This window comes from Parasteatoda tepidariorum, chromosome 1 (genome assembly GCF_043381705.1).
Source record: "Parasteatoda tepidariorum isolate YZ-2023 chromosome 1, CAS_Ptep_4.0, whole genome shotgun sequence".
NCBI classification, from domain to species: domain Eukaryota; kingdom Metazoa; phylum Arthropoda; class Arachnida; order Araneae; family Theridiidae; genus Parasteatoda; species Parasteatoda tepidariorum.
Window position 1 is genome coordinate 94,139,443 of NC_092204.1, and position 13,402 is coordinate 94,152,844.

Genomic DNA, 13,402 nt, shown 5'->3' on the forward strand with positions numbered 1-13,402 from the left:
AGATGGACAAATACCTTGTAAAGGCAAAATCTTCTATGATGATGCACCAAAAATATTCAATGCTTTAAAAAATAGAAGACGTTAAAAATGTATTATAATTAAAGAACTGATTTTTTTTTCAAGAGTTTTTGTGTTTTTTTAGTTTTTAGAAATCTCACTTAACTTTTTGAAATCTCACCCTGCTTTTGAGAAAGGGTGAGAAATTCTCACCCATTTTTTTTCTATGATGAAAACACTGCTGTCTGCATTATATCAAAAAGTTAACACAATTTTGTCAAAAATAAAACACTTTTGTAAACAGCATTACTTCACTCTAGAACAAAATGTGGTTTTACTAATTTCGTTCACCCAGGATGTGGATTCTGACATCATAAGCAACCCCTCGCCTCTTTTTTAATCATGTGAAGTTAGTTTCGTTTCAAGCTAATTTAAAAAAAATCAGGTCAATCTTGAAAATGCTGAGTTGATTTTAAGAGTTATAAACTATTAAAAATAACCAAGATTATGCAATTACCCTATACATGCAGGTTCATCATTGTGCTTATAGTAATTTTAACCTTCTAGTAAAATAATTTTGCAATTTTAATTTTTTTGAATTATTCTACGTTTGATAAAAACACACATTAATAAACTCCTTTTTTTAAAACTTTGAAATCAATTTTAGGAATTAAGAAACAGGTAGTTATGTTATTAAAGCAAACATTTATCAAAAAGTATGATTTATGTATTAAAAGCTTTAGTAGATTTTTTTTCATATTCTCGAAAACAAACATTTCAGCAAATGAACATGCAGTTATAATACAGAGCTTTTACGTAATTTAATTTTTTTTTATATAAAACTTTTATAAACTTTTTTGCCTCAAACTAAACTAAAACTTAACAAATAAAAAAACAATTCCATATAATAAAAAAAAATTACCTCAAGAATATCAATCATTCGAGTCATCTGCGAATAAATCAGAACTCTATGACTGTCAGCTTTCAGACGAGTCAGCAAATTGTCAAGAACTTGAAGTTTACCAGAATCTGTTACAAGAGTCTCTTTATCTAAAAATGTAGAGGGAAAAAGTATATTTTATTAGTGTTACTGAATCATTCAACATACGAAATATTACTGCTCCACAAATCTCAAATATAAAATAAATTATATTCTAATATAACATATACCCACAGCTTAAATTTAGAACTTAAATTATAGAAATTATGCCTTTTAAGGCTATTTTTTGACATTAAGAAGACAACTATTCCCAATTGCTAAAAAAAAAAAAAAAAAAATAGTGCAACTTTTTTGCTGAAATTTCAAAAAATTAAGTTTTAAAAACAATTAAGAGAATTAGTGCCATACTGTTTTCTGTATAGTAACAGTAGTGAAATATGTTAACAAAATAAAAAACTTCTATGCAAACTGGCGGGTAATACTTTGATAGATAATTGGACTTTAAACTAAATAAATAATTGAACACAGATTTTTATACATCAAATTTCTACAAATTCTTTTATTTTTCATAGCAGTTCTTCTGAAATCGTAGTATAAGAACAATTCAATAAAATTACTTTCTTTAGTTAAGCACTAACTATATTCCTTATGGATTAATATATTTAATAATACATTTACTTAATCACTTAACATATATTTTGTGATACTTATTAGTTAATTCGCAAATCTACAAATTCAAATGTCTGAATTCTTAAATTCTATTTCAAACTACATTATTCAAAGTAGAAATTAGGAATAAATATTTTAACAAGAAATATAATCACGTGTTAATAGCAACATTTATATACAGATGTGACATATACAGATTCCGACCCAGTTCCAAAGATTCAAAATGGCAATAACCTGCCATACAAAATTAATCGAATTAGCGGAAGAATCCTGTGTATGGAAACATCTTGTAACAGAATATAGCAAAACTTTGACGGATTATAAGTTTATGATTCGCGGAAGTCCGCATACCGCTGAAGATACAATGCAATACTCGTGATTTTTGCGAACAAATCTCATGCCCTGCTTTTAGACCACCCAGAAGAATGATACGCAAAACCCAGAATTTCAGGGTACATCTGGAATACAATAAACCCTGATATGAATTAAAATGAATGATAAAACTGTACAAGTTTTCAAATAGAAAAGTTCAGTAAAATGTGGAAAATATTTACCAGCAATGATTATTTTAGACCAGCCATTCTGTAATCTGATTGCATTAATACCTCCAAGGGGTGGAGGGTGAAACATCACAGATTGCATTTTTACTTTTACAGCTGTTAAATCAGGAGATCCATATAAAATTGTCCTTAAAGCCTGTACAGATCCACACAATTTATTTCTGCTAAACCACCACTCTGCACTACGATCTGACGAGTAGACAGTAACTGCTTCAGCTATAACCTGTAACATAACAAAAAAGAAAACTTATACGAATTGCTTCAAAATAATTTTTGTTTAGTATTTGAAAATGTATTAATCTACCATTGAAATTTTAGTTTAAAATTTTGCATTTCACTTTTGTCGTAAGACATTTGATGATTAAATATTTAATCACTAGTATTTTTTATAGCCTGAACTAATTGTTTCAGATTTTTAATTTCCCTAAGCACACGTGTAGGTTTGCAGTTAGGTTTCTTTTGCAGAGTCACAACATTCAAGTTTTTTCCATCTGAAATTTTTAAATTTATTTATAACGTAACATGCTTCAAAAATATTTTTTTCCTTGAAACTTAGCAAAGGAAAAAAAAAAAAAAATTGTTCATTCATGCATTTACTTATTAAAAAACTTGCAGAAAATTAAATATTTTTTATTAAAGGAATTCTTTAAAAAAAAGGAAAGAAAATGTATACATTTTAAAAACATACCTTTTATATAAAAATTATAATATTTTTTTTTAAAATCAAAACAAACATTGGAGAAAAGTAATGGTTCTTCTTTATCACATCACACAATATAAGAGTTCATATCAAAACTAATTCAAACACAAGAACTGCAATGGTCACCAAACGAAAGAAAAAAAAATCAATTACGGAAAATTCATAAGGCTTAAAATATTTAAACTTAAAGTAAAACTATCATAGTGTAATCTACAAAATAAGATTTAATATTTAGTTGGGAACATACACTAGCATGCAAAAGTCTTTGGTCTAACTCAATATTATAGATGGTTGAGTGGAAATGTGATAAATAATGTATAATTTTATTCCTGAACATTCTTAATATGATTATCAACCAGAATGCAAAGTTAGCGCTTTCAAATTAACTTTAAATCAAATGCAATTTTCATATTAGTCGGGTATTTGTTTTTCTTACATCTAAAAATTGGATGAAAATACAATTGAAAGATACAATTTTAACAAATAAGCATAAGTTTTGCATATTTATTTTTGAAGAACTAGTTCTTTCAAGACTAATTATATAAAAAAGAAATATTCAACTGAACTGAGTGCAAAGATTTAAATTTAATCCAAAGAAGATTACATTATTTTCCATTAAATTGCAAGAAAAGTAAAAATTCTGAAATCAAGTGTAATATATATGTTGGTTTCACAAAATAAAACTGAAATCATCTCTTAAAAAAAAAAAAAACCTGCATAGAAAAGGTTACAATGCTTTTTACGTGTTGACCAAAAACTTTTGCATGCTAGTGTACTTAATCTAGGATATTTATATTAACTGAATCATTAAAGATTTCATAAATGTTAAATAGTAAACGTTTAAAATGTTTTTTTTGCTTAATTCTCTTTAAAAAAAAAAAAAAAAAAAAAAGACTACTTAAGCTGAAAATTACAAACAAAGAGCTGTTTAAAACTTGAGTTCCCTAAAGTTTTTGAATTTCACATGTTATAATAATGTGGTAAATAATAACTGCAAAAAAAGGGAGAAGATTTATAGTGATATCTGCACAAATAAATCGTATCAAAAGTGATTATTTGAATGCAGTGATTGGAAACTCGTGTGTCATAATAATATCATAATTAAAATATCCAAATCTTCAAAGTTATGCATAAAAACATAGCAATAACAGCTTTAACAAAAAAAAAAAAAAAAAAAAAACCCCTTCTAAAATTCTTCCTTTACACCCCTTTGCCCGTTAGGTGCTTATGCAATATTTGAGCTGCTTCCCTCCTCACATCAACTATTTTGTAGAGCCAGAATTATAGTCGGTCTGTTTTTGTGCCCTATTTATACTTAGTACAAAGTATACCCTATCTTCATTTGGAAAAAAAATATTAAATTGAATTAAAGGAATTACCTTAGAAGATAAATTAGTCAAAAATGCAGGAGGACTAGACATTTGAAGCTCTCTAACACAGCAACCAGAAGACGTCTGATCTGTATTTTGCTGAAAATAAAGTTTGTGAGATTTATTTTGAGACAATCAACAAATAGAAACATTACTAAGTACAGTTATACAAGTTCAAAAACCAAGGAAGAGTATAATGCAGGCAAGAGAATAATTTGAGATATTTAGCTTCTGTTAAGAGATTTTAGTTAAAATGATACAACCAAACAAGAATTTAGGAATAAAGTGGTAATATTAATCAATCCCATTAATTGAAACTTGAATATTGATGATATTAGAGTAAGAATTACAACAAATATTACATTAACTTTAAAATTGCTTTTATCTAGAAATGATACCTCTTCCCAATGTAAGTAATCTTGATTATTTTAAAATTTGCCCTTAAGAGAAGATTTTTCAAAACTTAAAACACAAATACAGATTATACTACTGCATTACATTTTTTTAAAAGTAACACATCATATAAGGTGGAAAAATGTGTGTTAGATCATTTTTGTTGCCCGAGATTTTCTTGTAATATGCAAATGAGAGGATGGAAGTTTTAGCATGTAAAAATATTTCTCCGATCAGGCTCTCACTCTTATAATTTTTTTATTTTTTTTGCATCAAGTGAGAACAGTCTGCTATGATTTTTTTCTATAACTTAAGGTAGGAAAAACAGTTTTTAAGTTTTCCAAACATTTCAATAATATTATTTTCTTAAAAATTAGATAATGCCATTCTTTTCTATTTTACGTCTTGCATCTACATAAATCTAGGAAACTTTGAAGATATTATAAGACTTCATTTTTGTGTAGTGAAAGTTTTACAATAAACAATAATAACAATGTTAGAATTAATCATTTTGAATTTCATTAGCCATTTAATGCTACTAACAATTCTACAGGTTTATCACAAAGTTTTTCTAGACTTTGTAGAAAAAAATATTAAATAACTTTGATTTTAAATATGCTAACATTATATTATACAAATAAACTTAAGGACTAAAAAAAACAAACATTTCGTTTTACATACTTAAAAGTTAATATTAAAAACACAGTGCAGCATGCATGTTTAATAAACATTTTCTCTAGTTCTATTAAATTTTTTTTAAAATAAATTGCATATTTTTTATTTTTACAAAGTACAGAATTATATTTCAGGAATACCTGTTCCAGTGGAGCTAGATCACAGTTAGCTTTTTCTCTATATACAGTTTTCACAGGTGTTATATAGTGATTTTTAAATCCATACACGTTATTTACATTACTGGTAAATACAAGTGGTGTTGAGGCACTGTCAGAAAGTCTAAATGAATAGTCAGGAAAATTTGGGTATAGAACTAAATCCTCCCTTCGTAAAAATCTAGATAAAGAAAGTTTATTTATTTATTTTTTCTTACGTTTACATGAGCACATTACAGACTCTTTTTCAAAAATATTTTGAATTATAAATTAATGCTTACTTAGAATTTGAACAGTGATTCCAGATTTTGTTATGGTGTATCCTATATGCTGATTTCCACATTAAATAAGCCAAAACACACCTAAAACAGAAAAAACTTAAATATTAATAGACTTTTTAAAATTTTTTCTTTCCATCGAATAAATATTTTTCTAGATGGAAACACTCAAGAAAATTCGAAGGGTATATTATAATTACACACATATAATGCACTATGTAATTACTGGACTTGAACAACACAAATTGAAGACAAAAATCTAGATGGAAACACTCAAGAAAATTCGAAGGGTGTATTATAATTACACACATATAATGCACTATGTAATTACTGGACTTGAACAACACAAATTGAAGACAAAAATTTTGTTTAGTAAGGAACAACAAAAAATATTTAGACAGTTACAATGAAAAAAAATAGTTTAAAAATGCAATTTAGATTGATTAGACTTTACTCCACACGTAAATAAAATTAACAAGTTTCAAATTTATAATTTTTTTTTTTAAAAAAATAAAAGGTTAATGCAATGTTATCTTTAAAGAATTTGAAACAGGCTTTGATTTTTTTAAATATATGCTGTAAATTGAGGTTGGTAAAATTTAGCAAGTTCTTCCTAATTCCTAGACCAAGTTACTATGTATGAAAAGTGCAAGTTGAGGAAAATTAACATTCGAAACTTTATTAGGACCAACTCAGACAGTGACATTTAATTGGTTTTGTTTTATTATTAAAAAATTAATTTGTGACATCATAAAAAATATTTAATGTTATTCAAATTTAGAAAAGTTATTTACCTTGATAAAAGACCAGAGAGAAACATCTGCGAAATTTCAGCAGTAGACAAACCAATGAAACGCATAAAGGAGAAGGAACAATCTTTTAGCTCATAACCTATGTGTAAAAAAAAAGAAAGAAAAAGAAACTGAGTTATATCAAACCAGAGATTTTAGGCAGGGCCTGATTACCGAAAAGGCACAGGAAGCAAGCGCTTCCCCTTAAAATTCTAGGGGGGTCCTCAAATGACTGAAATTAAGGTCCTAATTTCTTATTTTTGCAAAAAAATAATGACAATAATAAAAGAATGAAGAAAAAAACTCTCGAAAAGAAAAAAAAAAAAAATGGGAAGCTTAATAACGTCACGTTTGTAAAAGCATCCACGTCGAAATATACCGGTTTTTCTCGTTGTGTTGGCTATAAGCAACTCAAGCAATAAGCAACATCCAATCACAGATCCCATGCCTATTTTCCTAAACCAATCGCATTATTTCTTGTTGCATATTGCTCTTTTCCCCTGATTATGATTAAATTCAAATACGATTATGCAGTCCTCTTTTAAGTTACATAGAGTTACTTGAATTGCAATCACAAAAAGTTAATTATTATTTAACTTTTATTTTTCATGCATTTAATTCTTATTTTTTTCTAGTACTTAATTCTTATCTCTTCTTATTTATTTATTTATTTTTTAATCTTTTTTCCCTATCATGTGTGCTCAATTTAATTTTACTCTTTTTTTTTATTGTTGAACTAAACACACAAGACTTTTAAATATCTATTAGTACAAAAAATATTTTCATTTCATGTTTGAAAATTATTTGGTATGATTTTTCTGGTGCAGTAACAATAATTTATGCTGAATTAGAATTTTGAGTTGTTTTGTCGCTAGTAAACAAATTGACGTAAAAAAAGAGACTAATCTTGCAAAGAAACTTTCGTTTAACAAGTAATTTTATAATTTATTTTATAATTATTTTGCTGCCATTTAAAGTTCCTAATTTATAAACCAAATTCAAATACATTTTAAAAAACTTTACATAATCATGATAAAATAACTAGTTTCTGATAAATATTGCAGAGAAAATTATGCACTTTTTACAAACCCGAGTTAAAAAAAAAATACTTTTAAGAGCTTTTAAAAAAAGTAAATCAAAAATAAGCACCTTTTGAAAATGATATGCACCCTATAATAATAATAAATTGCAATAAGCATAACAATTATAACCTTTATTGCTAATATGACTACATTAGTAATAAAATTTGTCTTCTAATGCTTACTTCATAGCTGCCAACAAATAGAAAAAATCCAGTAAATTTTACGAAATATTATAAATTTCATGGTAATTGTTGAATAATGTACTAAATATTTTACACATAGGGAATTCTAGAGATTTTTATAGTCATCAAAATAGAAAAATTGCAGTATTTTCCAGTTACGATTGATATTAAACATACAGTATGTTTAATGTACAAGTATTACTTGAAATGTTATGCATTTAATTTAGCAAAGATAGTTAAGATTTTTTAAAATTAATTTAAGAGTTTTGTTTTGAATAAAAATAAACACGGTACATTTTAGGACAATAAAAGTTTTGAAGTGATTTCTATAAATGAGGTTTGCTTCATTATTAGTAATACTTATTTAAATATTCTAGTAAGCAAACAATAATTTGTACAAAAATTCTATTTTAATAGGGATTTTTTTTGGAAACTTACTCAATTTGAGGGAATTTTCTAAAATGTACAAAAACCAGTAGACCAGGAGAAACTGGCAAAATCCAATAGTCTACTGGAAAATCCAGTCTAAATGGCAGCTATGTTACGTTAACAAAAATTAGAATATTCTGCTTTTTTTAAAAAATAGTTTTAAATGTGCTATAATAATAGCTAATAATTATCAGTACTTGAATATAGAAGTTAGACATCCATATTGCATTTTAATAAGACCTTAATTCATCCCTAATTTTAACAGGTACAGCTTTGTGTTATGTATATGGGTCCTACAATTTCATATTTTTTAATTTTTATGACCCGAAACTCAAAAAGGAGAGGAAAAATTACTTACATTCAGTAGAATCTGTGGGGAATAAAGAACTATGAAGATAAAATGCACTGAAGATTCCAAGAGTATTTAATGCTAGTTTTTGCTTTTCTAAGTTATTTAAGAACAGAAGACCTGAAAAAATAAACAGAGATTAATTTAGTCAAAACTAGTAGATAACTTAAGTGAATTATAATATTATACAGAATTACTACTGTATAATCACCTTCTCTAAAAAGTAGTTTAGGAATATGATATGAAAATGATTTCATGGCGAACGGAGATTTTACTTCTCGTTTCTCAAACAAATCAGGATGATTACACACCTAAAAATAAGATATCAAATTAAAAATATTTTTTACATCGTTTAAGAGAACAAAAATGAGCAACTCTAAAGAAAATTTGTCGTAAATGTTTTCAACTACACGGGCAAACTTTTGTTTGCAGTTGAAGACATCACAAAAGATTTTCAAATAATGTAAAAATAATGACAAACATTGCATATTCTGGAAGAGCAAATGATTTTATGCAATATCTTTTATGTGTTTTGTATTTTTAGACATTAGTAACAAAAAAAAAAAAAAAAAAAAAAAAAGCCATTAGTGCTTCTGAATTGTTTGCCAGATTCAATTAAAGCTAGTCAGTTGAAATCAGAGCATGTTGGGATATTTTTGAGTGCTTGCATCTTTGTTGTTCAATTTATGGTAAAAATGTTGAAAGGTAGTGCTACCAAGTGTATATTTGATTTTGAAAGTAAACTTATTCTCAACCTATGTTAATGCAAATAACTCCAAAATCATCAGAGTACTCAAAAATGTATTAATAGCATTAAAGGTTCAAGACACTTCAGTGAGTTTTCCACAATTTTTGCTATATTTTAAACTTCCTCACCACAATGAACCATTGAACTCCTCACCACAATGAACCATTGAAGGCAAGCACACTGAACATGTCATAGACTTAAACCTGAATATCTCTAGAATCTTTGAAATTTGCATAAAATGCTTGAAAATTTTATTTCTTTCTATCACATAACTAGATAATTATGTCCCTGTAAATCAGATTTTCTTTTTAATATACTTTTTGTTTGGTATAATACCCATCAATATTTCTTAATTGGTGTAGGAAGGGAGTCAATTGCAGACGTGCCAACCTAGCAAAATTAACATTCAGGAGTTTCCCTAACAAGAATTCAGGAGATTTCAGGAGGGGTAAAAAAAGGTGCATGGTATGCAACATTTGGCACTTCTAAGGAATTTTAAGTAAAAAATTTATTAAATATAAGAATGCAAGAAATTTTACACACTAATAGAGCAATAATTGTTTAAAAATATTAAATGGAAATAAAATAATTAAACACAGATTTAGCAACACAAAACTATATTAGGTAGATACTCTTTAAATAAATACCATTTCCTTAATAAAACATTATTCAAAAACCCGACACTGTAATAAAAATACACAAAAACTTTTAAAAAATAAACAAATTGAATAAGTATTTTATTTTAAAAAACCAATTCAATACTAATGTCTGTACAATAAAGAACCAATTATCCGGGATGCTCGGGACCATCGCTATCCCGGATGTCTTAATTTCCCGGTTTCCTGGATCGACAAAAAAGTGTCGTTAATCGATGTTTTATCAAACCCAAATTACAAGGAAAAAATGTAAACACATTTTAAAGTAAGAGAAAAAAGAAAAGCACTCCTAAATCTAAAAAGGAAAAAAATTGTAGAAAAATAAAATTTAAAAGAATAAAAAAATTTGCAAGTTTAGACAAGAAAAACAAGTTTAAAAAATAATTACGATTCCTAAATCAACTAATAAACAAAATCAATGATTAAATAACGCAATATATTTCATGGGGGGGCGAAAATAAAAGGAAAACCTATTAATCTAAATAAAAACAACACTTGAAAATTATCGAACCGAAACGATAGTTAAAAAACGGCACTAGCATAAATATTAAAACCTAGAACAAGGCAAGATCAACGGACTTAAAAAAAAAAAAAAAAAACTAATGAAAAAATTTGGTAATACAAATAATTTTATTGAGTGCAAAATTTATCATGAAAAAGAAAAAAAAAACGTAGTGGAATCAGAAAAACGAAACTGCAATCTGCTTCATAAAATAATTGTATGCTTAAATTAATAAACAATTCTCCTTTTTTTTTATTTTATAAAAACGCAATTTTTAATTAAAGCAGGTGTGATTCCACATCAAGAAAAACTTGCGAATGATACCGCACTTCAAAAGAAAAACATTTTATTTTTATTAATCGATGTCAAATAGATAAATATATTTTTCTCTTTCGTCTTCTGTTCACTGATATGCATGTGCAATGCATTTTCCCCACCCCCTCGTAAATCAAATTAGCAAACGAAATCATCATGCCACTCCTTTGAGTTTAACGACCTAAAAGAGAATAAAGATCTCAAATCTTCAAGGTCGCGGAAGAAATGACGTTTCTCTGGGTAAACGGGGAAAAAAATTCTTCCCTTCCTCACATTTTCCTCTACTCAACTTCAAGGATTAGTCCAGTTTCCGCTTTTTTTTCTCATATCGTTTTAGTTCAAAATGGCGGGAGAACCGAGCAAATTTTTTTTCCGGATTATCTGGATACCAGATAAATGGTTCTCTACTGTATGCATGAAAAAAAGAGTTGCTGACTTAGCTCTCCGCAATTAAGTCTTGTTAAAGTCATTGGTACATGATTTGTTGAAATTGATCCATACTTCCGTTTCGACTTAAGACATCCTTGAAATTTTTTTTTAAAAATATACGAAGACTAAACGAATAATTGATATCACGTTGCTAGTTTACGAGCTTGTTGCCAACCGTGGAAAAATACTCATTAAAAACAGCAAGATACAATATCAATTCCAACTATCGAGAGTACGAGTTTCCCCACTCCTGAACGGATGTCACTCGATAACGACATGTGACGTCATTGCATTCAACTCCACACGAAAGAAGAGGAAGATTTCACCCGCCCCCAGTGTAAGGGGGCGGGTGGAATAGGAGTGTTAAGAGGTAACGTTGAAGAGGGAGGAAAATAAAGCATGTTCAGCTACGCTTCAGGCAGATGGTAGTTTGATAAGAGGGGATGGAATTCAAGCTGAAAGAAAAACTTACCTTCGCACTCGCGGAAAAATTAGGTAATTTTGAGTTTGGCCGTCGATCGCAGTAAAATTCGGGAGTTTTTCAAATCAATTCCGGAGGGCGGGAGAATAACTCAAAATTCAGGAGACTCCCGCAAAATGCGGGAGAGTTGGCACGTCTGCAATTGGCATCTGCCTAATTTAAGTGAAGGTTTATTACTTTAAAAAATCTTAAATTATCTATTTATTTTTAACCAATTATTCAGTTAAAATTCTTATCTGAATAACTCAAAGAAGGTAGGGAGACTAAAGATTTTTTAAAGACTAAAGTAGTATATGTATATACTCCTTAGCATACATGTAATATACCACAGACAATGTGTTTAAATTTGCTGCTTGGAAGTTATGAATAGTTATTTTTTTTAAACTTTAATATAAAGATATAAAATCATAATATGAAAAAGGGAAATACTCACTTTCCTGAACTGCATCACCAAATTCATCAGATGAGATGTGGCAGATTGAGAACTAGATGACAAAGTAGATGATGACTGCATTAAATCATCTATAGTTATCTTCTTTCTTAAATTCTGATACAATTGTTTCTGTCTTTGTGTTAAAGGGCAGTATACAAGTATTTCAATCTAAGAAATAAAAATATAACAAAAATTTAATAATAAAAATCTATTATTCCAAATTTTTAACTTATTTTGATCAGAAAATTAAGAGTAGAAAAACCTTATGATTTGAAATCGTACCTTATCAGAGAGTTCATTTTCCACATCTTTTTTCACTCTTCGCAGCATAAAGGGTTTCAATATTTTATGCAGTCTTGAAAGATGTTCTGAAATTTAACAATAAAAGAAATGCTGAAACATTAGTACAAAAAATGCGACAATAGTTAAGATTACCTTAGGATAATTTCTTTTCGATTTTATGTTCATTTTAAGATTCAAAATATATTTTCAGCATTAAAACAATATGTAGTTTAAAAGATTGGTTTACAGTAAGGAGTCAGTCAGATTATCAGTAAGTATTGCCATCAAATATTTTTGTAGAAGAACTCCATAAAATTCAATAGCTGCTTTTGAAAGTCATATATGTAAAAAAAACAAAAAAAAACAGACTTTGTGTTTTTAACAATTGTTTTTTAACATACCAAAGAGGTTTAATTCATTCAATTAAAAATATATACATATATTAAATAGTAATATAATTTGATTTAAATCAAACTGTGGTATTACAGAAAAACAACAACATTTATTCACATTTTAAATAAACAAAAGAAAGTATTGATTAGTAAAACTTACTTTCATCTATCATAGACTTATTCTCAGCATGACTTTCTATGTCTTTAGAAAACCATTCATTGAATTCTTCATGTGAATCAAACAGTGTAGGCATTATAAAATGCAACAATGCCCAAAGCTGTTAAAATTAATAAATGAACTAAGGAAAAAATTTTACATCATTATATCAATTAGCCGAAAAAAGTTTTTTTTTTACTTACTTCAGCCATGCTATTTTGAATAGGAGTACCGGTTAAAAGCAGTCTATTTCGACAGTTAAATCCTAAAAGAATTTTCCAGCGAACACTGAAAGGTAAGAGTTGGGAAATAAACATTTAAACCAAAAAAATATAATACTTAAAATTTAAAACGATGGAAAAATTACTTAAAGGTCACATTTATGTTTGGTAATTTGGTGTTTTAAATTCTATATAATCATAATTCCCTAGATAGAG

General features: G+C 27.5%; 1 protein-coding gene across 2 annotated transcripts in view; it reads right to left on the minus strand.

Moving 5' to 3' along the window:
• LOC107441624 (chromatin-remodeling ATPase INO80) overlaps positions 1 to 13,402 on the minus strand; it is a gene marked incomplete in the record, with an annotated part of 50,826 nt that overhangs the window by 14,923 nt on the left and 22,501 nt on the right. For both annotated transcript variants that reach the window (XM_071184062.1, XM_043045534.2), the window contains 12 exon segments: positions 920 to 1,047; positions 2,161 to 2,389; positions 4,246 to 4,335; positions 5,445 to 5,640; positions 5,741 to 5,821; positions 6,532 to 6,628; positions 8,580 to 8,690; positions 8,782 to 8,881; positions 12,135 to 12,302; positions 12,417 to 12,502; positions 12,969 to 13,086; positions 13,169 to 13,253. In XM_071184062.1, coding sequence (XP_071040163.1) covers positions 920 to 1,047; positions 2,161 to 2,389; positions 4,246 to 4,335; positions 5,445 to 5,640; positions 5,741 to 5,821; positions 6,532 to 6,628; positions 8,580 to 8,690; positions 8,782 to 8,881; positions 12,135 to 12,302; positions 12,417 to 12,502; positions 12,969 to 13,086; positions 13,169 to 13,253 — 1,489 coding nt within the window.